Source organism: Lepus europaeus, chromosome 3 (assembly GCF_033115175.1).
Source record: "Lepus europaeus isolate LE1 chromosome 3, mLepTim1.pri, whole genome shotgun sequence".
Classification (NCBI taxonomy): Eukaryota; Metazoa; Chordata; class Mammalia; order Lagomorpha; family Leporidae; genus Lepus; species Lepus europaeus.
Window position 1 is genome coordinate 52,509,593 of NC_084829.1, and position 27,284 is coordinate 52,536,876.

General features: G+C 47.9%; 2 protein-coding genes across 2 annotated transcripts in view; one reads left to right on the top strand and one right to left on the bottom strand.

Moving 5' to 3' along the window:
- The window catches only part of EFHC1 (EF-hand domain containing 1), an 87,932-nt gene extending 75,082 nt beyond the window's left edge, over nt 1-12,850 (top strand). The window contains exons 10-11 of the mRNA XM_062187533.1: nt 11,477-11,687; nt 12,650-12,850. Coding sequence (XP_062043517.1) covers nt 11,477-11,687; nt 12,650-12,721 — 283 coding nt within the window. The 3' untranslated portion in view covers nt 12,722-12,850. The remainder of the gene's footprint in view (nt 1-11,476; nt 11,688-12,649) is intronic.
- A 3,383-nt stretch (nt 12,851-16,233) lies between these two features.
- Nucleotides 16,234-27,284, bottom strand: part of TRAM2 (translocation associated membrane protein 2) — a 91,989-nt gene continuing 80,938 nt past the window's right edge. Inside the window, exons 7-11 of the mRNA XM_062186261.1 lie at nt 26,759-26,829; nt 25,096-25,200; nt 24,707-24,850; nt 22,647-22,810; nt 16,234-21,468 (exon numbers count right to left, since the gene is read on the bottom strand). Of these exons, the coding sequence (XP_062042245.1) occupies nt 21,395-21,468; nt 22,647-22,810; nt 24,707-24,850; nt 25,096-25,200; nt 26,759-26,829 (558 nt within the window). The 3' untranslated portion in view covers nt 16,234-21,394. The remainder of the gene's footprint in view (nt 21,469-22,646; nt 22,811-24,706; nt 24,851-25,095; nt 25,201-26,758; nt 26,830-27,284) is intronic.

Sequence of the window (27,284 nt, forward strand, 5' to 3'; positions counted from 1 at the left end):
TCTTAAGAGTAGTTTGAGCAGGAGTGGGCATTGTGAACAGTGGATAAGCCATCACTTGGTATGCCTGCATCCCCATATCAGAGTGCCTGAGATAGAGTCCTGTCTGCTTCCAGTCCAACTTCCTGCTAAGGTGCCTGCTGGGTAGCAAGTGATGGCCCAGGTGTTTGAGTTTCTGCCACCTCTGTGGAAGACTCAGGGGAGTTTTTGGCTCCTGGTTTCAACCTGACCCAGCTCTAGCTGTTGAGGGCATTTGGGCAGTGAATTAGCAGCTATGTATCTGGAGTCTTGAAAGGTAACAGTGTCAGCATTGCCATGGGCAGCTATTTCTTCTATAACTTTTTTTCGTTTTGTAGTTTGTTTATTTGTTTGCTTATTTAAGGGCAGTAAGAGAGACAGACAATGACAGAGGACTCCTGTCTGCTGGTTCACTCCTCAAATGCTTGTAACAGTACTGCGCCAGGCTGAAGCCAAGAGCTAGGAACTCAGTCCAAGTCTCCCTCATGGGTGGCAGGAACATAATTACTTGAGCCATCACAGCTGCTTCCCAGGGTCTACATTAGAAGGAAGCTGGAGTCAGGAGCCAAAGCTGGGAATTGAATGCAAGTACGCCAATGTGGTACACAGGTGTTTTAATGAGTAGGTTAAATGCCTGCTCCTGGCTGGCGCCGTGGCTCAACAGGCTAATCCTCCGCCTTGCAGCGCCGGTACACTGGGTTCTAGTCCTGGTTGGGGCGCCGGATTCTGTCCCGGTTGCCCCTCTTCCAGGCCAGCTCTCTGCTGTGGCCAGGGAGTGCAGAGGAGGATGGCCCAGGTCCTTGGGCCCTGCACCCCATGGGAGACCAGGAGAAGCACCTGGCTCCTGCCTTCGGATCAGTGCGGTGCACTGGCCGCAGCGCCCTGGACAAGGCGGCCATTAGAGGGTGAACCAACAGCAAAGGAAGACCTTTCTCTCTGTCTCTTTCTCTCACTGTCCACTCTGCCTGTCAAAAAGAAAAAAAAAAATGCCTGCTCCCTGTAACTCCCTTTATGGAGTAAATTCCATTTAAATTCCATTTACTGTAATTTCATTTCTAGTGTTACCACTTTTTGCTTCATTTTAAAGATATTTAATCATTGACATTTTGCTTTAAGTTTATTCATTTTTACTTATTAGAAAGGCAGAGCAAGAGAGAGAGACAGAGAGAGTCAGAGACAGAGAGCTCTTCTATCCACTGGTTCATTCACCAAATGCCTGAAAAAGTCAGAGCTGAGCTGGCCAAGGCAGGAGTCAGGAGCTCCATCTGGATCTCTCATGTGGGAGGCAGGGATTCAAGTATTAGAGACATCATATACTGCTTCCTAGTGCGCATGTTAGCAGAAAATTGGTTAGGAAGTGGTGGTGGGATTCAATCCCAGGCACTCTGATCTGGAATGCAGGCATTCCAAGCAGTGGCTTAACTCACTGTGCCACCATCATGTTTTGTTTCTTTGTTGTATTTCCCTCTTTTGGCAATCCATTTTTATAAAATACCACAGGAATGTATCACTGAGAAACAGAGACAATGCAGCTACACGCTTTACTGTTTGTGAACGGAAAACTTGATGCACAGTGACTTATCACCAACAGACTTTGAAAGAAGTGACATGATTGTCACTGATCATGATGCACATCTGCTATTTACATCATGATTAGTGGACTAGGTACCTGACAAAGAAGGTTGTCCTTTCTTCCATTACCCACAGTTAAAAAACTATTAATAAACAGTAGGTAACTGGAATTTGAGCCATATTGGGGGATGACTAGGTAACTTTACTAACTGGTTATAATTGGAATTCATGCATGACAGAACTGTGCAAATCCAGAACTGCCTGTATATCAAGGAAGACAAAGTGATTCCTGGTGTCAAATGGGGATTTAGCAGGAAATTGAGGACCTTAATGTGGATGGAGTTTTAGTGGAATGGAAGATATAAGAAAACTTGATGGGAGTAAATTTAAGAGAGAATAGGAAGAGAGAAACTTTAGACTGAAAGTGCAGTCAACTTTTTTGAGGTTTGGTGCAGAGGGGAATAGGGAAATAGCAGTAGCTAGCTGGCAGAGGAAGCAAAGTTGGAAGAAGGTTTTGTTTTGATTTTCTTTCTGTTTTAAAATAGAAAAAATTACAGCATGTTTGTGTGTAAATGGGAATGATTCTGTAGAGAGGAAAACATGGGTGGATGTGTGTGAGGCGTGGAGAGAAGAATTGCTGGAGTATGTGAGAGAGGATGAAGTTTACTAAACAAGTGGAAGAACTGGCTTTAAATGAAAGCACTAACTTCATCTAGGGCAGCAGGTCTCGGATCTTTTGGCCTCAGGACATGTATATACTATTTTTAGAACGTTTTTTTAATAAATATAAATTTCATAGGTACAACTTTAGGAATATAGCGGTTCTTTCCCCCATACTCGCCCTCCCACCCCTACTCCTGTCCCATCCCATTCTTCATTTAGATTTATTTTTAATTACCTTTATATACAGAAGACCAACTCTATACTAAGTAAAGATTTCAACAGGTGCTTGTAGGTAGGTAGTAGATATGGTTGGGGAGGCCCTTCTGATTGTTTCATTGCATTCAATGTAGCATGCTGTAGGAGTGATGAAAAGTTGTAATATGCTTTATTTTATTGGATATTTAAATAGGATAAATGTATATAAAATAACATGAAAATAAATACATAGCATTATTTTATCTACTACTAACAAAGAAAAAATTGTCAGCTATAACCCTACTCTTCACCAATTGAAAAATGTGTCTTAATTCAGAGATGTTAAAATGTGCAAAAAGAGGCTAAAGTTGTGGTATTGCCTCTGCCTGCAATGCCAGCATCCCTTATGGGTGCTGGTTCATGTCCTGGCTGCTCCACTTCTGATCCAACTCCCTGCTAATGGCCTGGGAAAAAGCAGCAGAGTGTCAACTACAAGATGAAGGAATTGGAGTTAGCATTTGTTAGCCGGGGTGGGGGGGTGGGGGGGGGGTTTGAGCCCCTACCATTCATGTGGGAGACCTGGAGGAAGCGCCTGGCTCCTGGCTTCAGCTTGGCCCAGCCCTGGCAGTTGCAGCCATCTGGAGAGTGAACCAGTGAATGGAAGATCTCTCTCCATTTATCTCCCTCTGTCTGTAAGTCTGTAACTCTTTCAATAAATAAATAAATAAATTTTTTTTTTAAAAATTATGAAAAAAAATTGTATCAGGACTAAAAGAAATAGGGTAGGCACAAAGGAAAGTGGAGGCTGAATGGACTAGGGCAGCAGTTTGGTGGTGGGACTGCATTAAAGGCCTACTTGATATTCATGATCAAAGATTTAATTTAAGTACTTCACAAACTTTTTCTTCTATAATTCTCCAATGTCTAGATAAATACCAGCAGACACTGGACATCTTCCTTCAGTATACTACAAGCAAAATATCTTCTTTTTAAATGATGAGAAAAAATGCCACTGGAGCATTTAAAATAAGACACCAATAAAAATAAAGAGAAATCAAAGTTCTAGGATAAGGGATCCACTGCTATCCTTTTTTGATCCTTATCTTTCCTCTTTTCTCTTCCAATGGATCAGAGAGATGAGTGAGAGAAAAACGCACAAAGATAATATGAATCCAAGTTTTGCACCTTCTGAGTCTTCTAACTGTTTTATCTTTGGCTTCTAATTGTCCAGTCTGATAATGAATCCTGCTCTAAGGAAATGCCAATCCTTTATTTGATTAATTATGCTAATAGTAAAGAAAGAGGATCCTGAGTACCTGTTATGTCACCTGTCAACTACAAGATGAAGAAATTGGAGTTAGCATTTGTTTTCAGAAAATTAGAATTGCATTCAAGTAACTGAGTATTGACTTTATATCTTGAAGTTCTTATGTTCTTTTGGTATTTGGAATCCTCTTGTTAATATTTGGAACCCAGACTGAAGGATAACAAATGCAGATGGCTCACAAACCCACCCTCTACAGAAAACCAACCAGTGTGACCTGCATAGGTAAACACACGCACATTCGTGTGTATTACTCTTGTTCCATTAGCATGCCCATTTGTGCTCTTCAGCTTCAAGAGGACCCTCCTCTCTGGCCCAGTGATCCTTTTGATCCTTTCTTTTTCATTTCCAGCCACTACTCCTGAAAAAGTTTCCAAATATTCTCATTTCCTTTTCCATTTACTTTAAGCCCCAACCTCTTCCATATTCAATTTGCAGTTGGTTTCAAAGAAGAGATCAAATTATCCACTGTGCTCATCTGCAGTTTTCCCACTCTTTTATCTTAGAATATTTCTATACTATCACTCACCTTCTCTTTATCCTCTTTTATCAGATATAAGTAGCTCCTCCCATTTCTCCAAACTTAATTCTTCTATGTTGTGTCTGTAACCACTTCCCTCCTTATTGCTCCAGAATCCAGACATTCTTCATAAATTGCTTTTTTAAAAGTTATTGTTTCCAAATATTATAGCCTTTTTTCATGTGTTCATTAATTCAACAGCTATTTGAGCTTACATATATGTCAGAGCTTATCTTAAACACTTCAGCAAATATGTGAGAATCAGAAACTCATAATCTAGAACAGGGGTTGGCAAACTTTGTACAGGGACAGGTAGTAAATAGTTTGAGCTCTGTGGGCCACACCATCTGTCCTGTAACCGCTCCACTGTGTCCAGGTCATATGAAAGCAGCCATAGATAGTATGTAAATGAAGAGAGTGGCTGCATTCCAATAAAGCTTTTGGTACAGAAATAGTCAGCAGCCTGGATTCATGATAAGTATTATCATTGAGCACTCTACCACTCCTTTTTGAATTCTTCTCTTGAATTCTGTAAAAGTCAGCCTCTATCTCTCCTGCCTCCCTGAAAGCCTATTCAGCGTGTTTTTTCCTACTTCTGTCTACTACTTTAGTGTTTCTCAAAGTCCTAGTTTTGGTCCTCATTTGCCTTCTCTAGACTCTGTTGACAAGGAAGAGTATCTTTTGCTGTCCATCCTGAACCTACTCCTACCTTCCTGTCTGCCTGTTCTACATGTCTTCATCCATCTGAACCCCAGCACCTTGCGCCATGTGTATCTAAAAATGAATCTATTGTGACTTTCATGTTTCCAGTACACCTGATGTTCCTTATTCTTTCTGTGTGCTTATCCATCTCATAAAGTTGTGATAACGTAGGTAAAGCCTCCTAGAACCTGGCTCCAAACTCACCATACTACTTTGAAGCTATCACTTTAAAAAAAAATTCTAAAGTTTTTAGTCTGGTGTATAAAAACCACCATAGTGTGGCTCCAAATGACTATTTAAATTAGAATTCTAGTCCCCTTTTTCCCACACACTATACTTCAGTCAGGTTTATTTATTTTTTAAAGATTTGATTATTTATTTGAAAGGCAGAGTCTCTCTCTCTCTCTCACACACACACACACACAGAGAGAGAGAGAGAGAGAGAGAGACAGAGACAGAGACAGAGACAGAGAGAGAATCTTCCATCTGATGGTTCAGCCCCCAAATGGCCCAGGCTGAAGCCAGGAGTCTGGAACTCCATCCAGGTTTCTCACATGGGTGGCAGGAGCCCAAGCACTGCTGCTGTCATCTGCTGCTTTCCCAGATGCATTTGCAGGGAGCTGGATTAGAAGTGGAGCAGCTAGGACATGGACGGACACCCATATGGGATACCGACATTGCAAGCACTGGTTTAACCTGCTGTGCCACAACACCAGCCCCTTACGCATTCTGTTTTGTTTTGTTTAGCATTCTCTTCCTGCTTTTTCTCAGGCTTACCTCATTGTCTACAGTCCCTTCATTTTCATCCTGCTTGTCTAAGCCTCACATCCTTCAAAGACTAGGTCAAATGCTACCCCTCAGTTCAGCCCTTCCTGGTTCTCCCATCCTCTGAACGCCCCTTACATGGTGATTTTATTTATTTATTTATTTATTTATTTATTTATTTATTTATTTGAAAATCAGAGTTACACAGAGAGAGGAAAGGCAGAGAGAGGTCTTCCATCCGATGGAATTGGCCGCAATGATCGGAGCTGCACTAATCTGAAGCCAGGAGCCAAGAGCTTCTTCTAGGTCTCCCATGCGGGTGCAGGGACCCAAGGACTTGGGCCATCTTCCACTGCTTTCCCAGGCCATAGCAGAGAGCTGGATGAGAAGTGGAGCAGCCGGCTCTCAAACCGGCATCCATATGGGATGCTGGTGCTTCAGGCCGGGGTGTTAACCCTCTGGCTCCTTACATGGTGATTGATGGTAAATTCCTCCCTTCTGTTAGTGATTTTAAACTTTGTATGGGAACTCCCCACCTAGAGAGCAAAAATCCCTTTACTAAAGACAGGATCCCATCACACCCAGCAGTTTATTCCTCTCCTCTACTGGAGCTAGCCTTGAGCTTAACGTGTCCAATAAGCAATTGCTAACTGAATGGATGAGTAGTTCTAACAGGACAGTCAAAGGAACTTTGTTAAAAATTAACCCATTTGATTCTCATAACAGCCTTTATGAGGTGGCTTCCCTCAAACATTCCTGTGTTATAGATGTGGAAAATGAGCTACAGAGCAGTTGTTTAGTCAAAGTTGAGATTTTAATCAGGTAGTCAGATTCAGAGCCCACACTCCTTACTACAATCTTTTCTGTTCCACCTGAGACAAGCACCAAGAAATCAGGGATCCAGCAGACCCCTAGGTGCCCAGAGTCTCTGGGCAAGTAGCTGCCTCAGAATGAGTTTGCCTTTATCAGGGCAAAGGGGAGGCAGGCCCCAAGTCACAGACAGATCAAGTCAAGAGCCAAGGTCAGGCCAGGGGGTCCACACTGAATCTCTATAATTTAAATGGTTGTTTTCTTTTTATAAATTATCTATCTATCTATCTATCTATCCATCTGCTTATTTATTATTTAAAGGCAGGGAGAAAGAGAGAGATCTTTCATCTGCTAGTTTACTCTACAAGTGCCTGCCACAGTTAGGGCTGGGCAAGGCCAAAGGCAGGAGCCTAGAACTCAATCTGGGTCTCTCACAGGGGTGGCAGGGACCCAACTACTTGAGCCATCTCTGTTTACTCCCAGGGTCTATATTAGCAGGCAACTGGAACTGGAAGCAGAGCCAGAACTTCAACCTGGGGACTCTGATGTGGAATGTAGGCATCTCAAGTGGCATCTTCACTGCCGCACCGAACACATACCCTGAAATGGCCAGTTTAAAGCTCTAACATATTGTTGGTATCAGAGTGGCCCACCACTGAAACAAAATATTGTAGGAAAGGAAGAACAAGATTGCAGTTTGTTTGCTTTTTAAGGAAATATGTGAATTCCACTCAGTTCTTATGAAGTAGAGGATTTTGCCAGGGTGCTCATAGCAAAATAGATTTAAGAGCATATTGAGAACTGTGCCATCCCTCTTACCTAAGGAATTAGTTATTCCTTAAAACTCAGTCACTTTCATGGAAAGTAAGTAGGGCTTTGGTGTGCTTGGCACAGAGTCTTTACCTGGCTTGTGCAGACCTCCAGCTACCTTTTAGTTGGCTGGTCCCTGTTAATCATAACCAGCTGGCCCCTGTGTGTTCCCCTGTTAGCCCACAGGAACAAAATCTTGCCCTAGGACTTGCATCTCTTATAGGACAGTCCCTGACTTGAACTACAGCAGTAAAGTAGGGGCTGTGACTTTAGCTTTGCCTTAAATAGTACCACCATTTGCCATCTCTCTGCATTTACTCTATCCTGCTCAAAGACAGCAGGTGCCAGGGATATTTTCCCTGCTAGATGAAGGCATCTGAGCATCTGGCTATTCAGGGAAGGGAGTATTGTCTCCTTCCCAAAATGAATGAATGATCACATTTTAACTCCCTGTGCACTGTGACTGTAGCTCCTGGGAACATGTAAAAGATTGAGTTTGACTATTCTGCCACTAAAGTAGCTCCTTGACTGTTATTTATTTATAATTTAGTTTATATGATTTGAGTTGCCCCTGCTTGGTAAACATATACTGCTTCTGTATAAATAATGCAAAAGAAGTCCTTAGACACTGGAAATTTTTATAACAAATTCTATTATTTTTGTCTTACTACAAAAGTAATACATTGTCCAGAACAAAAACATTTAGGGAGTAAAAATGTAGGTAATAGAAATGAAAATATGCAAAAATATTTTTAAATTTTTATGACCCAGAAATGACTACTTCACATTTTATTTTTAATATGCATATTGGAATATTTCCATAATTATGGAATAATTCCATAATACTATTTGACTGGCTTTTTTCACTTCATAGTCTGTTGTGAACATTTCTGATATCATAAAATAGTTTATAGAGCATTGTCAATTTCATCTTATAAGTAGATATAACACTCACCTGGGTCATATTATGAAGGGACCAGTGAAAAGATTTGTTCTCTCACATCTTCCATCTACCTACTTCTTACTCCTTATTCCCCACAGGTAACAGTCTCAGTCTCTCTCTCTTTACTATTTAGTTAGTTAGCTTTTTTAGAGGGAGGGACGGAGGGAAGGAGGAACAGAGACAGAGACAGAGAGCTCTCCACCACTGGTTTACTCAAGGTAAGCGAGACTGAAACTGGAAACGTGGAACTCAATCTAGGTTCTCCTGTGTGTGGCAGAAACCCAACGATTTGAGCCATCACCTGCTGCCTCCCAGGATGCACATTAGCAGGAAGCTGGAGCAGAGCAGAGTAGCTGGGACTCAGACCCAGGCATTCTGTATGGGATGTGAGTATCCCGATGAGCAGCTTGATTAGTGAGCCCAACAATCCCCCACCCCATTTTTTTAATAGTGGATATCTTCATGGGTACAAGATGATATCCTACTGTGAACTGATTTGCATTCTCTTATAATTAATCATCTTGAACATATTTTCACATTTTTGTTTCATATTTTTATTTGTTTACCATTTTTTATCTATCTTTGAAGAAATATCTGTTCAAGTCTTTTGCCCATTTAAAAAAAATTATTTGGAAGGCACAGTTAAAGAGAGAGAGGGAGAGACACACAGGGAGAGATCTTCCATGTGCTGGTTCACTCTTCAAATGGCTACATCAGGCAAGGCTGAAGCAGACTAAAGCCAAAAACCAGGAACTTCATCCAGGTCTGCCATGTAGGTGCAGGGTCCCAAGGAGCTGGGCCATCTTCCACTGCTTTCCCAGGCCATTAGCAGAGAGCTGGATCGTAAGTGCAGCAGCCAGGACACGGCGCCCCTAAGGGATGTCAGTGCCACATGCACTGTGCCACAATGCTGGCCCGCTTGCCCATTTTTTAAATTTTTACATATATCATGAATACAACATGAGGAATATAGTAATTCTTCCCACTGTATCTGCCCCCCCCCTTCCTCCTCCCTGTCCCGTAACAGTCTTTCTCAATAGCTTTTTAAATATTTTAGCAAGGTTTCTTTACATAATACAGGCAAATTTATTTATATATTTACTTAGAGATAGATTTATTTATAGATATATTATCTTAGTCTACTTTAACTTGCACAAAAAAGGAGCACTCCACATACTTTTGCCTCTTGATTTCCTCACTGACAATGTATCTTTCTACTCCAGCACTGTCAATGACTATATTATTATCCCATTGCTTGATTGTAGTGTCAATTACTTAACTAATTCCCTACTTTGGGATATTCAGGCTATCTCATCTTATAGATGTCTCCTTGCACATAATCCAGGATTGTTTCCTTAGGTCAAGTTATTTGAAATTGTTTTCTGAGCTCTTCCTCCTTACTTCCAGAAAGATTATATATCACTTTATACCTCTCTGTTGTGGTTTGGATAAGATTGAGTATGGCCCCCAAGGGTTTATGTATTGGGAGCTTGGACCCTATGAGGGAGGAATAGAACCTTTAAGAGGCGGGGCCTAGTAGAAGTGATTAGGTCATTGCAAGTGCTGTCCTCTGAAGAAACTGATGCAGTTCTTATGGGATCCTGGTTCTTTCTCATAAAAAGTTTGTAGAGTGAGCCTGACCAGCAAATTGTTCTCTGGCTCTGCCATTGTGATACCCTCCACTATGAGGTCCTCACCAGAGCTCAGCCAATGCCAGCAACATGCCATTGTACCTCACAAACTGTGAAGTTTGAACCTCACAAACCTCTTTTCTTTATAAAGCACCTAGCCTCAGGTGTTGTTATAAATATAAAAAGGAATGATATGTTCTCCCATCAATATCTGCCAGCACGTAAAAAGGAAAAATAAGGGGGCCGACACTGTGGCATAGCCTCTTTGGTGCTGGCATCCCATGTGGGTAACAGTTCGAGTCCCAGCTGCTCCACTTCCAATCCTGCTCCCTGTTAATGCGCCTGAGAAAGCAGCAGAAGATGACCCAAGTGCTTGGGACCCTAAACCCACGTGGGAGACCAGGAAGAAGCTCCTGGCTCCTGGCTTTGGATTGGCTCAGCATTGGCCGTTGCTGCCATTTGGGCCATTTGCAGTGGGTGGAAGATTCTCTCTCTCTCTCTCTCTCTCTCTCTCTCTCTCTGCCTTTCAAATAAATAAAAAAATCTAAAAACAAAACAGGAAAAATAAGATGAAAGAGGCTGTTGGTAATAGTCAACATTTTAAATAGCACATGCAAGAAAATAAAGGACAGAAAAGCAATGGTGGGTTGACAGTTTTGAAACGATGGAAGGAGGCAAATTCTGTGTGAGGTATACTTGGGCATACTTGAAAGAGCGTGTTGGAAGTAGAGTGAGATTTGAGCTCTGGTCTTGGCTTTGACTCATGATCTAGGGAGAGTCACCGAGTCTTAGATCCTGTTTTTTCGTGATTGGGAAGGGGACAAGTGCTGGCTGAGCCCATGAGGGTCCATTTTGCTCATAAAGAATTTATGAAGATGAAATATGAGTGAGTCTTCTCAAGCTCTAAAATTCTTTCATTTTGTAACTGTACCTTCACTTTCAGAGAAAATAAAAGTTGAACTTCTACTTCCTGTGGTTGTGTTTGGAAGGGACTGGCGGAGCTCCCCCTGCCTAAAGCTCTGTTTACTAATCTTTGCAGTAAATGCTGAGCCCGGCTTCTCATTCCATCACACGGAGCAGTCGCTTAACTGCCATAGATAGCTTTTCACAGAATTCAGCGTGGACTAAAGAGGGACTGTTAGAACTGAAAGATTCCTGGCTGCATCATTATGTACATATTTTCTTTCACGGGCATTTAGTTTTAGATGAGGGAACCTTCATCCGTAACAGCAGTAGAGACAGTCATGTGATTCCTGCAAATACCAAATCTGGCTCCTGTGGTGCACTGATTCCACATGGCAGGAAGAGAGGCCGTTACAAAACTCCCCCCAGTGAGGCTTTCCTGACGTGGACATCAGCCAACAGCCAGCCTCTGCCATCAAGTGTTTGGTTATTGGTCAGCTCAGCGTCAAAGCTGTTTGTCATTAGAAGCTTCCCTGACTTCATCAAGTGAGAACTTCAGTCGCTGAGATAAGATAGGTCAAGAATAAATACCATGTCGAATCATTTCCTTCCTTTTTCTACAGCAAGCAAACTGAAGAAGATCCAGGCGTGCAGGAACTAGAAGCATTAATAGACGCAATCCAGAAGCAGTTGAAAGATTATTCATGCAAAGACAACATTCGTGAGGCGTTTCAGACTTGTGACAAGGAAGCTTCAGGTTATGTGGACAGAGAGATGTTCTTTAAAATCTGCGAATCTTTTAATGTTCCGATTGATGACTCCCTGGTTAAGGAGGTCAGTATGAATTACTACTGCTCTGGGTAGGTGGCAGAGGCTGCGCACTGATCATTCTTTCCTAAAGGCAGTTACATCTGTATTTCTTTGTAGTCCAGGAAGATTTAGGACACTCAGACCAGATCTCCTGTTCTATCCTGATTAGGATAACTGCCCCTGGTTCTAGTAGGTGCATTCTTTTGTAATTGCTGTGGCAGGGCCGGGAACTAGACAGCAGAGAGTTATTGGTAGATCAACATGTCAGGGCTAAAAGGAGGTTATCAGAGGTGATCCTGGAGGGGCAGATGCCAAGGGGACGCACAGTCAAGTTGAGACAGGTATGTGTTCATGTGGGCCAAGTACCCATTTAGCTGCCCAGATCTTAGCTTGACAGCATGCTAAGCTTTTGATTTTCAAGTCATTCATACTTTCTGACACAGGAAGCGAGAGGCAAGGGATGAATGGCAGTCACTGGGAAGTGATACCAGGAAGGGGTGGGGGGGGGGTGGATCCTCATATGTCATATAAAGATAACCGCAACAGGTCAGTTACCAGGCCCAGTTAGGCTTTAGGGGACATGGTTTTAGCAGTGACATTACTAGACTCTTTTATATGCCTGTGATAAAAGAAGCCTGGCATTTCAGTAATCTCACTCCTCATAGGCTGGGTGGACAAAGACTTGAATTTGAATATAAAAACAAAAAAGATTTAAAAAATGACATTGCCCTCATAAATACTGGATGTTGGTCCCAAAATCTTGGATAGGTGTATTCTCTGAAGCTTTGGTTTTATTTAGTGTAAAATTGGGGTAATGCCTGAACCTACCTCCCAGGTTCATATGATCATTTCAGCATCAACTGAGGATATGAAAACTCTGAACTGGTTTACCAAGGTAGGGTTTGTCAATGCCTGAGTACACTGCAGGTCAGCTGAAGGAAGCCCTCATATTGGTTTTTACCTGTTTTTTCTGCTCTCTTTTGCAGTTAATCCGGATTTGCTCTCATGAAGAAGGCAAGATTAACTACTATAATTTTGTGCGTGCTTTCTCAAACTGATCTGGCCAATGAGAGAATACAACTTTTTGATGTTGGACTCACACTTTGAAATAGATCTTGTACTCTCCACAGAGGCATGTACAGAGCCCCTGAAGTTATATTTCTGTTTCGGTTCTTCTATTTCACTACTACTACTGAAGTCTAAATTAAATTAGACCTTTTATGATCTAAGACTTGTCCCTTACTTGGAGTGGTAGAGGTATTGTGATGGTTAATTTTATATGTCAACTTGACTGGGCCATGGGGTTTCTGTGAAGGTGTTCCAGATGAGATGAACACTGGGTCAAGCTGAAGTGAGCAGCCTGCTTTCCCTAGTGTGGGTAGACCTCATCCAGTCACTTGAATACCTACTGACCCTCCCCTAAGCAAGAGAGAATTCCTCCCATCAGACTGCCCTCAAGCTGTGCCATGGCCTTTTCCTGCCTTTACACTAAAGTAAAGCATTGAATTTTCCTGTTTCCAGAGCCTGCTGGCATTTGGACTTCAGCCACATCCTCAGTTCTCCTGAGGTTTGCCAACTTACCCTGCAGATCTTGGGACTTACCAGCCACCATTATTGTGTGAACCAGTTCCTTATAGCCAGTCAATATCTGTCCTCCTCAAATACACATGAGGGTACTTCAGACAGTTAATAGAAAATGAAATTTACAAGTAATGGCATATTTTCCATGAACATTTTAAAGACTTGTATACTCAACATCCCACCCCCTCACCCCACCCCCCTCCTACTTTTTCTTTGGAGAACCCTTAGCACAGATGTGGAATGATTAACAGCAGGAGGAATGACAGATTTTCTGGAAGCATTTGGATATCAGAAATAAGCATAGTATTGCTATTGCTGCTAGCCAATGTCCTCCCCCCACCTCCCTGCCCCAATATTGGAGGGAAATGTTTTTCATGTCCACATGTTTTTAAACTGTTGTTCTAGGCTCAATTGGTACTCCTGTATTTTTAAAGGACATAACAGATAATATCAATGAAATATCTTTCTTGATGTAGGTTGCAGTTTAAAAAAAAATATGAGAAAAACACTGATTTTGAGAACCTGGCCTTCAGATAGGAGGGACAGGCTGGTAGCAGTTGCTGGTTCTCTGCTGAGCGCTGCCTTTGTGGAACCAGGGCTGCTCTTTAGTGGAAGTCGGCCACCACTTTCACCTCCAAAAATGCCATCTCAAATTCCTGCCTGCCATGCCAAGTGGTAAGAAGGAGGATGGAGTTATTTAGGGTCCAGGTTGGCTGGGCCCCCTCAGAACAGCTGGGGAACGTCCCTTGGTCTTTCCTAATGAGCTAGGCCACCTCCTACCAGCTTCTTAAAAGGCTGTCTGTTATGTTCTTTTCTGTGCCACGTTATCTCAGGAAGAGCACATGTTTTGTTTTTTCCCCCACTCATAGCTATTAAAATCTCATATTCATACTTTAAAAGTATTTTGATCTTAAAAAAAAAAAAAACCCAAGCTCTACTGTGCCTGCCCCAAATTCAGTACTGCCCCAGGCCTGGAATCCTATAGTAGAGATGTGCTGGGGCAGCTATAAAGGTTTTCTGCTTCCTTCCCTCCTCAGGCTTCTGCCCTTTGGCCCTGTTCCCCATGCTGCTGTGTCTGGCCCATTTAGGTCTGGAAGAATTAAGGGATGGAAAGCAGAGGAAAAAAGACAAAGTCTTAAGTCTATGGCTAGTAATGTAATCATCTAGGGTGGGTTCTCTCTCCCCAAGCACCATTTTTGGTGACTTCTTAGGACTCTTCTCCCTCAGGAAACTCATTCTCAGATGCAAATGGCCTGGTCTGCAGAGACTGCCCCGCCTTCTTCACAGGGTTCCTATCCTCTCAGCAGGTCCTCTTGGGTGGGGGCATTTGCAGGCTGACATGCCCTTTTCCAGGGTGTCCACTGTCACCCACTGTTGGGATTAACACAGCTCCACTGGCTGTGCAGCTAAGCAGCTCAGTCTCTTTCTTGGAGACATGTTTTAGCTGAGAAGCAGGCACTCCAAATCTTCTGCTCTCCATTCTGCAGGGGCACATGTCAAACCCTGAGCCTTAAAGCTTAGCTTGCCAGCTCACAGCACTCCAACAACCCCTCTTAAGAAAACTGCATTCCTGTATTTCCTGTCACCCTTTCCTCTATGGAAGGGGCAATTTCACAAAAGTGTTGACCATCGCCTCAGCAAAGCGTCCATGGGTCTGCAGCAACCTGCAGCACATGGATGCACCTGCCAATTTTTGTCTACAACTTTGGGCTTCACCCAAAGCCTGTTAAACATTCTCTTACCCATTCTTTTAAACCAGGTGCTCACAACCCTCTAACCTCATTTCTAACCACTCATCTCTTATTTTCCTTTATCATTCCCACTAGATAAAATGTCGTTATCTTCATTGAATGTAATGGGGACTAGTTTTTAAATGTCAGCCCCACTGTAACTGTTGTCTCAGAGCTGTCTTGAGTAAGGTTAGCACTATCCAATATTCCTTACACTTGCCATCCACTGCTCATCTTCCATCTCCTTCCAAGTTTACCTAAGACTGAAAAGCAGAGATTTGACAGTGCCATCACAAGGCACTTGCAGCACCTTGAGTGCCAATTGGCTGTGAGTTAGCCACTACTCAACAGCCCTGGCCTACATTCTGTGTGTACCACTAGGGGCCCTTGGAAATACCACTTAGTAATGAAGGTATATCAAGCAGAGAAGACTTTTCTAAATATTTCCAGAGAATCAGGGGTTCCTTGGGTAAGTGACTCCTGAATATCCTGCAGGTACTGGAGAAGGAACATGTTTATCAGACAAAGCAATTTACCAAGTGCTTTTAGCATTCACTACATCTCACCACCAGCATTCCTCCTGCAAGAAAAACCCTCAGGACAGAGATGAGCGGTTTCTCACAGTAGATCAGAACTAAAACCCAAGTCAGCGTCAAAGCTTGCTGTTAATTCTGCTCACCTGTACCTCAAGTAGACCTTTCCTGTTTAACTGTCACTCCTGTGGGTGTCCTTGGCTAACCATGGCTGATACCCACACTCATCTCCTGAGTTTTCTCCAAAGATGGTTCTAGAAAATGCAGCAGGCAACTGCAGGCAATCCAAGTAATACCAGCAATGCCCAATGGCCACCATTACTATGGACATCTAACCATGTGGCTTTAACACACATGCTGCATCCTACCTCCTGCATTCCAAATGACTTCATATAGTAGGCACCAGACCTGGTGTGCTTCCTTCTGGAGCTTCCCACAAGCCCCCATGTTAAGGAAATTCTCTTTCTCTCCTTTACTACTACAAATCAAATAAAAATGATGCATGTTACCATCCAGCACTCCTTATATGGCCTTTCTTTCCACCCTGAAGTCCAGTCTCATTCACACCACCACTATGGACAATATGCCCCCAAGAAATGACAAATAAAGTAAAACAGTTTAGACCTGGGGCTCAAATGCTTACACAGTTTTCAAGTAAAACCAAGTAAGCAGCTGGATTAGAAAGCACTATTCTGTAAAAACATGTCAAGGAATTATAGCAGGAGATTAGACTGATAATTCTATGCCTTTTATTCCGTTATTTCAGAAAATATTTGATCATTTGTTTCAAAATGTACATTAAAAAATCCGTACAAAACTGTCATTTGTTTTAAAACCAGACAGAAACAGTGGAAAAGGGTTTTTGAAAAAAGTCCACCAAAAGTAAACAGACACCCCTCCCCCCGAACCCTTTTACATGAAAGCATAAATACCGAAGGTACAAATTTTCCTTGAGTTCCTTGTTGAAATTTGGTCCATAACATGAACAGACTAAAGTAGAAAAACAAAGAGACAATACATCCATATTTGCATTACAAGTTGCTCAGGGCACCAGCAGCCTCAGCTCATCCTTCAGGTGTTTATGAAACAGAGGAACTGAAAAATGAGGTTTATCGTCTCAGCACATAAACACTGGAATCTGTACCCAAGGAAATGGTGGCACGTCACATCGCAGCCAGACCCTCCCAGGTGAGCAGGGCTATCCACCTGCGGTGGACTCTCAGAAAAAAATCTTCCTCTTCAAGCAAATGACGAACTCTGGAATGCTTTTAGGCATGGGGACGGTGATGCCAGCCACGAGAGGATATTCATCATATCTGGTTCCCAGATGCTAACTTCTGTCCCATCACGAGGATGGGTTGTTTTTCAACAGATTGTAAAATAAGTAAATGGACTTGTAAGATGATGCTACATGTTCTACAGGAGCGCCATAGAAACCGCCCAGGAACAGGAGAATGACAGCAACAGAGAAAGTGGCTGACATTTCTTCTGTAAGGGATGACGACTACCCCTCCTCTGAGTCCCATCTCTTCCCCACTGACGGGGCATTGTAAGGGACAATAAGGCCTGTGGACAAGACCACTGGCTGGGAGAGTTATTGCACAACCCGGAAGAGCAAGGAAAAGGCAGGCAGGCAGGCAGGGGCAGAGGACAGGTTGGCTGCTGCTCACACAGGTAACACTGAAGAAGGGCCAAGAACAGTGTACAACAGCCAGACCAGACCACTGTCCAATGGGTTATCTATGAGTTAACACTTGAGACTGGGAAGTCAAAGTAAACACCTTTTTCATATAAACTTTGGGTTGAATGGGCAGTGAAATAGATGGAAAAGAGGTTATAGCAAGAGTGCCTTTTGTTTTTCGTCTAGAGTACAAGGGGCCTGGAAGAGCAGGGCCGGGAAGGGAACCTGGGAGTCTCCAAGTTTCCCTCAGGGGGTGCAGGGCACAGGTGCCTGTGGTTGAGCCCTCACAGGCTTCTACGGTCACCCAGCAGGGCCAAAAGGGGACACACAAGGGAGACACTAGACATAAAGCAGAGAACACTCCAGACCCTACAGCAGTGGGGGTATGGGTGGAACAAATGAGGCGAAACCGTCGATCCATGTCCCTTTTCTATTGAACTGCACTGAGGTACGGTGTCTTTGGCTGCGTACGACAAACAGCCCTTAGTGCCCTGGCAGTGGGGATTGGCCTTACACAGTACGAGTGAAAGCCACACAGCAAAGTAAGGCACTTAGGACACAAAGAGAAAAGGGATCTGCTCAGGACAAAAACGCTGCAGGGAGCTTACAAGTCCCAGTGCCTCTCCATCAAAGACTGAGAGGTGGGAGGTGAGGAAGCTGGGGGCATGGGGTGGAGGGGGGAGGTTGGTCTTTCCCAGCCTTCTGGGAGCTGGAGTTAATACCCATGCAAGAAGCAAAGAGAGAAGGCGGCAAGGCCTCCCTCACTGGGACCAGCCATGGGCCAGAGAGGAAGTCTACTCAGGTGGTGTGACAAGGAGCTGATTCTCTGGTAGGAGACAGGCTGTAGCTGGGAAGGCAGGGGAGGGGAAGGAAGTGACCCCGGCTGTCTGAGGCGTGGGCAGCCAGTCCTCTCCCCATCGATGAGGACGGAGCAGCAGGGGAGCAGACTGAAGTCTGCTGCTGTCAGGCCCAGGCCTCAGAGCACAGGAGGCAGTTACACCCAGGCCACCCTCCCGCCTCTCACCCCAGGCCTCGGAACACATGGGAGGTTCCCCAGCCACCAGGGCCCTGGCAAGTCACTCTAATTAAAGCATCCATGGGGAGCACTCTCTGCCCCACCCCTCACGCATTGCTCAGCAGAAAGGTCAAAGGCATGGAGGAAGAAGGTCCCAAAAACACACAATCAGCCCTTGGGAACATGGCTGGGCCTCAGGAGTTTTCAGCCCCGGTCAGGAGAAGCACCTGTGAAGGTGGCTAGCTGGGTTTCTTAAACGCTGGTAAGGGCTGCTTTGGGATGGGAACAGAGAAGGTTCTCAGCGTCCGCTTGGGCCTGGTGGCCCAGGCTTGCAAAGGGTTAGAATCGACAAGAAAGGGAAGCAATCGGTGCCCCTCCTGGCCCAGCCTGCTCCCCTTTCCTCCAGAACCACCACTTCCCTTTGGAAGGAGCACACGTAACTTAGCAACCATGCAGCTCTCCGTGTGGATGGCAAAGTAACCAAAACCCCAAGGAGGGGAATCGGCAATAGGGCGGCCTCCATCCACCAGCACGATGCTCCTACTGCTGCCGTCTGCTGGCCTCCCCATGCCCGGATGCCGGCCAGGGATGTCAGGCAGCAGGTGCTGAGGTAGATTAGCATCTTTTCGCCTGCTCTCAGCGGATGGTGCTGGGGCGGCCTCTCAAACTCGGAGGCATCTGGCAGGGCCATCGCTCAAGCCTAGGCACTTGCAACAGGAGTACACAAAGCTGAAAAACGTAGCTAACATGGCCGATTTAAGAAAAGCCAGCCCAGCTGGGTCACTGGGGTAGGGGAATTATTCCAGCTCCAGCAATGTGGTTCGTGTCAACCTGCCAAAGGCTTGACCCTGCTATGACTTCATTATCCCAGGGAAGCTAGTGTACCCTACAGTTCCTCCCCAGCCCCCAAAACATGAGCAAAGCCCAGGCTAGAGAGATGCCATTCTTACTTAGGCTTCTTGTAGGGTTTAACAGAAAAGATTTTACTAACTCCCATCACCGAACAAAACCTGTCCTACAGAAAACAAGGTCTAAGTCAAGGTCTGGCTACTAGGCTGGTAGCACCACACACAAGGCACGGCCTACAGGTAACACTGGAAACCTGCAGCAAACTATGGGAACACGAAGCCACGTTGCCTCCAGAACCCAGAGTGACAACAAGCCACAGATGTGTGGGTGGAGGCGGCTTGAGAGTGAGCCGACCACGGCCTCCCCCACCCAGCACATCACAAGCACGCCACGTGTACTTGTGGAAGACCCGACAGCAGCTTCATTGGGGCTCTTCCAGAGGGTGGGGGTGGGAGGGAGTGCCTGCAGGACACTGGGGAGGCCCTGCCCATGACACAGAGAACCTACTAATGGGAGAGGAGGAAGAAGGAAGCTGCTGGATGCACACTCCCCCCACAGGCAATGCCCAGGAACTCACTGACACGGCGGCAGGGCTGCTTGACTGAGATGCCTACAGGCTTCCGGGTCAGGTCTGCTGGGTTCTGCTGTGTGGTCAGGAGAGGAGACGGAGGGGTGGGAGAAATGCCCGCCTGCAGAAACGCTGTCCTCCTACCTACGGGAAATCAAAGGCAGCCCAGGGTAGCTCCCCCGCTATGTCTGCAACATTACTCTGGACACAGACAGAAGTCTAGAACGGTGGCCTTCGGTGACTGGCAACGGCAATCTAGCTAGCTAGCTATCTGTGCAGGCGACTTGGACAAGGGAAGTGTGTTGGAGAGAAGTCCCATCTCCCTCCTGTCTGGACCACCACCCGTGGTCTGTTTTCTACTGTGAGCTCAAGAAGAGGAGCCACATACCAACCACACGGATGTTCCTGTGCCCACCAAGAATCGCCCCCTTTGCCTCAGCAGAGTCCAGGCACTGTGCATTAGGGCCTTGTCAGGCCCACCTCCCCTTCCGGAAGCCCTCACAAGGGACCCTGAGGACATGGAGGACTGGAGGCCTTATCTTCAGGTGGAGGGAAGGGAAAGAACACGGGAAGGGATGGGGGCAAAGGGCTCCCAGCGATCGGCCGTGCCTGCTCATCCACCCCGAAGAGCGGGTCTAGAGTCAGCCACCGCACATGTGCTCTACAAACATCAACAAGTGACAACAATTCAAGGAACACTCGACAAGGGAGGCCATAGGGAGAGTGGCCAGCTGGCCCTCCCTGGGGCACCAGGGGACTGGCGTCGGGCTGGAGTCCTTGAGGCTTCGTGTTTCTGCAGGTCAAGAGATGAAATCAACGGAGCAAGCCTGGTGCCGGACAGGCAGGTTTGTGAAGAGCTGTCTGGTTTGGTTTTGAATGCTGGTGAAGAAGCCACTGCAGCCGGGACTACCGGAGAAAGGCCGTGGGCGACGGTGCTCTCATCTCGGAGGCCGCTCCCTTTCTGGAAGAGCCGCTGTCGGCGGCGCGCTTTGCTCTTGCTCTGAACAATGGGGAGCCGCGCACGGCGATGCAATGGCAGGCTGTTATCCAGTCCAACGCCAGCCACTCTTGTGAGTCAGGGGACCCAACGGAGCCAACACCATCCTTCTGGATTGAGTCGCCACGTCCCAAAGCCAAAAAGGCCTTGGCATTTACTACCAGCAGTGGCTGCTGTGCCTCGCGATGGCTCGTGCAGAATTGGAATCATACATCTCATCAGTTAATCAGCACCCAGGAGATTATGATCCAAAAGGGCCGGCCTCTCCTCTTCTTGCCCGTCCACACGAGGACCACCAGGGGGCCTGCTGCTGGCCCCAGGCTTCCAGACTCACAGGTCCTGGGGGCTGGGAGGCACAGGACCACCATCTGAGCTCCCTCCCATTGTAAAAAATCAGAGAAGAATTGCACGCGAAGGTGAAATAAAGAAGTAGAAAGAGAAGGCAGCAGTGATAGAGGAAGAGAAATAAGAGGCAGAAAGACAACCATGAGACCCAGGCTTCTGGAGAACCCAACACGGGGCCGAGGTGAAGACAGGAGGTGGCTTGAGGGAGAGAAGGAGATAGATAGATTTTTGGCTTTATTGAGAAGGGTTTGCGAAGAGTGAGAAGAGAAAGCCAAGAAGTCAGAAGGAGAACAGCCCCGTTTAAAGACAGGTCTCTGCCATTTGAGAAGGAGCGTCGCAAGCAGGAAGGCAGAGGCAGAGAGGGAGGGGCCTGGCTCTGAGCCTCCCTGCTGGGCCCCCGCCACGAGGATGCCTGTGCTCAGCACTTTGGCCTTAGGGAGACTTGAGTTTCTTAGTCCGTGGGGAGGTTCCGTTCTCTGCTTTCACCACTCCGTTTTCATGGTACCCTGGGAAGCGGAAAGAGAAGAGACGCACACATGGAGTTTCTGCTGGGCCTGAAGCAGGAGGTGGGGAGCAGGGGCCAGAGCAGCCCCGCGGCTGCACACGGAGGAGCCACCTGGACAGCGGGCTGCAGTTCCCGCAGCCAGTGGAAGTCTGCAGACAGCCATCGGGGGCTTCCTGCTTTCCCCAGCCTTGACAAGGGGCCCGTTTGAGGTGCTCGGTAAGCAGGGAGGCCCAGAATGACTCACAGTAACCCAGGCACAGGCACGGGAGGCCCGCCTGCCCAGGCCTGAGGTTGGGGCTGGATGCTCGCTGCCATCACTCAGCCTGCCGGGATCCTCAGTTCCACTCAGCAGGCCCCTGCAGGGCTCCAGCCCGCTTTAACAACAACTCCCAGAATGGCAGCAACAAAAGGGAGAGTGTATGGGAGGCTGTAGCGATCAGGCCTTACTCCGATGCCAGATGTGCCTCTGATGCCATCTTTCCACGCTTGTTAAAAATATACCTGCGTGCACCTGCTGCAAGGCAGAGACGTGTGAGTGCTGCAGCCTCACGCCCCACACTTGCCAACTGCAGAGCTGGCTCCTCCTCACACCCAGCTGCACACGTGTCTGCGCTAAGCACACCTGAGCCCTTGCCAAGCAGGCGGCTGCCTGGAGAAAGGCGGGTGAGTCAGAAAACAGATCCTGGTGCAGACAGGGGGCCCCGGGGCTACACAGAAACTGCAGGGCTGGCAGTGCAGGGGCCAGGGGAGAAGTGGGTGTCCCACCCTGGCCGCCCACCTAGCATTGTGTCACTGTGAGTCATTTTCTCTAGACAGAGGAGGAGCTAGCAACCTGGGAGACAAAGGGCAGGTGAGGACAGAGCCACTGCGCAGCGCAGGGCATGGGCGGCAGCACGTGGCAAGGGCCCAGAAGCCACCCTGAGGGCATACTTCCCGCCAGAGCTCGCCAGCCAGCACCATCCTGCCCCACAGTGGCCGGGCTCTGGCCCAGCTCCGCCCACACTGTCCCTGGCCCATGCCCAGCCACGTGCCAGTCAGGGAGCCGAGGAGTCCCAGGCCTCAGGGAAGGAGTCAGAAAGGAGGAGCAGGCAGGACTGGTCTGGGGAGAGCCCAAGAAGCCGGGCCTGGCTCCTCCACATGCATCCCAGCAGACGTCACCGGCTGGGGCCTGGCACTCACCAGATTCCCTCTTGATGAGCCTGGCTGGTAGTCTGGGGGCAGCTGGCACTCTCCGCTTGGCACTCTGCTCGTTCCAGTACTCTCGCCAGTGGCGCAGCTGGGAGTGGATGAAGCGCCACATGAGCCAGGCCTGGGCAGCACACACCAGTAGCAGCACGCAGAGCCTGGGGGGTGGGGGTGGAGAGGTGGGCTCAAGGGCGGGCTCGAGGGCGGGACTGGAGCCCACAGCCCCAGGCACAGGGCAGGACCCTGCAGCTCCCACAGCCCGGCCCACCACCCTCACTGCCAGCACTGCCTGGCACCAGGAAGTGTGTGCTCCAGGCTGACTCTGCTCTAGTGCATATTAGGGTGTTGCAGCAACGGGGCCGGGAGACGGGGAAGGTGGAGGCGACAGGGGCAAGTCCAGTTCCACAATCACGTGACTCCCGGGCCCACGGAGGACCTGTGGCCATGTTGCCTACAGCACCAAACAAGGCTGATGTAGGTTCCAAAAATATGGGTAGGCCTCAAATGAACTGAATTGTGAGGCAGCATTAGTAATTCTATCCAGCAGGCCCCTCAGAGGCAGAGGGGCCAGCGTACAGCACAGCGGTCACGCCGCCTCGGAGCCACCTACACTGGAGAGCCTGCTTCTGAGTCTCAGCTCTGCTCCTGATTCAATTTCCTGCTCACATGTGCCCTTCTGGAAGGCAGCAGAGGATGGCTCAAGTCCCTGGATCTCTGCCACCCACATGGGAGAACCAGATGGAGTTTCAGGCAGCTGGCTTCAGCCTGGCCCAGCCCCGGGTATTGTGGTCATTTAAGGAGTAAACCAGTAGATGGAAGATCTTTTTGTGTCTTTGTCTCTCTCTATGACTCTTTGTCTTTCAAATAAGATGAAAAACAAACAGAAAAAAATTAAAAAAAAAAACTCTGAGAAGAGAAAGAACTTTTTAAAAAAGATTTAATTTATATTTTTGAAAGGCTGAAAGGCAGAGTTACAGAGGCAGAGAGAGAGATCCCACTCACTGGTTTACTCCCCAAATGACTGCAATGGCTGGACCTGGGCCAGACTAAGGCCAGGAGCTTCTTCCAGGTCTCCCAGGTGGGTGCAGGGGCCCAAGCACTTGGGCCATCTTCTGCTGCTTTTCCCAGGTGCAGTAGCAGGGAGTTGGATCAAAAGTGGAGAAACTTGGCCGGCGCCGCAGCTCACTAGGCTAATCCTCTGCCTGCGGCGCTGGCACCCCAGGTTTCTAGTCCCAGTCGGGGCGCCAGATTCTGTCCTGGTTGCCCCTCTTCCAGTCCAGCTCTCTGCTGAAGCCCGGGGGTGCAGTGGAGGATGGCCCAACTCCTTGGGCCCTGCACCTGCATGGGAGATCAGGAGGAAGTGCCTGGCTCCTGGCTTCGGATCAGTGCAGTGCGCCGGCCGCAGTGTGCCGGCCGCAGCGGCCACTGGAGAGTGAACCAACAGTAAAAGGAAGACCTTTCTCCCTGTCTCTCTCTCTCTCTCACTGTCCACTCTGCCTGTCAAAATAAATAAATAAATAAAATTTTAAAAAGTGGAGAAACGTGGATTTGAAACGGCACGCATATGGGATGCTGCACCGCTTTATCCACTAAGGCACAGTGTCAGCCCCTCAATATTTAAAAGAAAAAAAAGGCAGAGTAATCCTGGCCAAGGCACCCTCCCATGCCTGTGGACTCACAGAAACACAGTGGCTTCTTCCTCGCCTTGGTGGCAGGGGAGGGCATTACCAACTGCTGAGCACAGAGTATTAAACCGGCCACATGTGGCTGTGCCTTTCAAGACCGGAAGTGAAACTTCCCATGTACCCTGAAGCACTGGACAAATGTGAGAGGATTTGCAGTCAGGAAGTGAAAATGTTCTAAAGGAAGTAGAGAGACCGGTATCTATTCCCTCCTCAGGCCTCATGTTCCAAGACTCAAAGCTAGCCAACAAGGAGCGTGAGACGCAAAGATCTGCTGCCCATGACCTTCTGCGGATGCTGTGCCAAGTTTAGGAGGCTCCAGGCAGTGCTGCCGGAGTCCTGACATCTCCTCGGGCTTCTGCCAGCACTCACCTGCAAAGCAAGGTGTTGAAGTTCCCCTTCTCGGGGTCAAACGCCTGGTTTTCCATGCGAGCCAGTCCAAAGCCAATGGCTAGCACGGCGAGGGTGAGGATGAAGAGGCGGGTAACCCCAAACACAGCAGCCCAGGCGTTAAACCTGCTCAAGGAGGCAGAAAAGGGGCCCTTTTAGCAAGCTTTATCTATTTCTCCAGGAGTAATCCCAAGTAGGAAGAGGATTCGAGAGGAGCCCAGGAAGGGGCTGGACGGGTAAGATATCTAAGGATCAGATGCTCTGGAAAGAACATAATGTTGGGGGCCGCCTGCAGCTAAGTAGGCAGTTTGCACCCAGGGCGGGACCCACCACAGCCTCTGAGCAGGCCAGCCTCTCACAGCCCCACTTACAGCTTCTCGTTGTTTTCGTCTGCAAAGTAGAAGAGCCGAGCCATGTGGAAGAGGAACTCGGTCGAGTACTGCAGCAGCAGCAGGATCAGGCCCAGGCGGCTGAGGCTGGGGGGAGAGGACGAGGCTGACACTCTTCCCCGAGAAGCCGCACCCCAGCCTGCCCGTCTCGGCTCAGGCTGCTCTGGGCCTGGGCTCTGCTTTCCACTCCCACATTCCCTGGCAGGCCCTGGCTCCACCTTCAGGACTCAGTTTGGCAGTCACACTTCCAGGAATGTTTCCTAACTGACCCCCCACCCCCGGCCTTTTACCTGTCCTGTCAGGGTAGGAGTCCGTTCCTGCCCGCTCCCACAGCAGAGCTTAGCACCTTGCACGCATCATCATCTAGGCTGGCAACAAGCACGCAGGAGGGTGCTCAGAACACGCCTGCCGAGCTCTGCACATGGAAATACGGCGGGTTCCTGCTGTCCAACATTTCCTGAGCCAAGTCCTCCCAGCCAAGGGGAAGGTGAGAAGCAGGAAGCACTCCTTCCACAAGGCGCTGCCCATACCTGCTTCCCTGCTCCTCCCTACACGCTGCTGGAGCGGCAGCGCAGCCGGATTCCTTAGGCCCATTCTGCAGGAACACAGGAGCTGACACCAGTGCAAGTGGGCACCTGTCCCTCAAAGATCCATCCAGGAACGGACCCTGCTGTGGGCCTCCAGAGACAGACGGTGGAGTCCAAGAGCTGCCTCCCTCCCTTGTCTCTGTTAATCCAAGTCAGTCATTGTCACAGCCAGCCTGCTGTGAGAACCCAGGTCAGGGGGAAGCGAACCCTTTTTTTGCCAAGGGTCATTTGCATATTTACAACATCATTTGCAGGCTGTACAAAACTATCCACTTAAAAATTAGCCTGTTGTGGATTTACTGAATTTCAAGCCTGCAGCTGCCTTGGCAGAGCTAAATCAGGCCTTATATGGCCCGTGGGCCAGACGGTCCCCACCGTGACCTAGGAGATGATGGTCCCCAGGATCTCCAGGCACCTCTACCAAAGGTTACCATAGCAAGCTCTCAAAATACCAACCCAGAGAAAAGTACAGGGGATTCTCCCGCATGTCAGGGAGGAAGCTCAAGAGACACCAATGTATCAATGATATAGCTTAGTCGTCAATATGACTTTTCACAAAAGAGACTCTCAAGGCCAAACTCTGCAGCAACTCTTTAGACTCCACTTTTTCCAAAGGGAAAGGAATTCCTGGGATGCAGGCTGTGGCAGCATCTGCCCCTGGCCCCTGTGAGGCAGGAGCCCAGCTTCTTCAGGGCTTGAAGGCTGCCTTCAGCCTGCAAAAGCCACGGTCCAGAGGCCACTGGAAGCCTGCCCTGGTTCTCTCTCAGGTGGGAGCAGTCACCATCCTGGGTCCCCCTAGCCGGGAACGTGGACTCTGTCACAGAACTTACACTCAAGGGCCCTGACCACATCTGTAACTGTCTCTCCCCCTATGCAGAGAACAAGCTATGGAAGATAAAGACATCTCCCATTATCCACCTTTGTACTCTCAAGTCTGAGCATGGCAATGGCACACAGAGGGCGCCTAATAAATGCCTGCTAACCAATCGACCATGTGGATAGAAGCACAGACACACGAGGGGGCAGGCAAATCTGGCCGAGCGCAGGCTCTCACTCACTTTAAGAGGTATGCTCCAGCTATGTGGACCAGGTACAGGCAAATGTACTGGAGCTGGCGGGGAACTTCCTCCTGGAAACGAGAGAAGTGACGATCAATCTGCTCATTCCCTAAATGATGATGCTGGGGATGGGGGCAAGGGCAGAGTGGCGAGGGAGGGGCAGACCCTGGCCTGCTCTCTCCACCCTAGCACCAGGCTGCTCTAACACACAGTCCCACGTCATGCTGAAGCTCCACACTCTGGGCCCCTGAAAAGTCCAAGGGTGAGGCAGTGGCTTTGGAGCTGGGGTCAGAGGGCAAGGTTTGGATTGAGAAAGAAGAGGCAGAGAGACTGGGGAAGAGGTCTTAGGGAAATTAAACAAATTAAACCAAAATGTATACAGACTGTGGGAAGGCCAAAAAGCCCTCTGGTCAATCTCTGGATCGATTTCCCCCACAGCCACATGTCTGGTAGAGGGGGCAGGCAAGAGGCTGGTGGCTTCCCTCTCTGGGGTTGACCGGGCACCTCTGTAGGTGCTATCAGCACT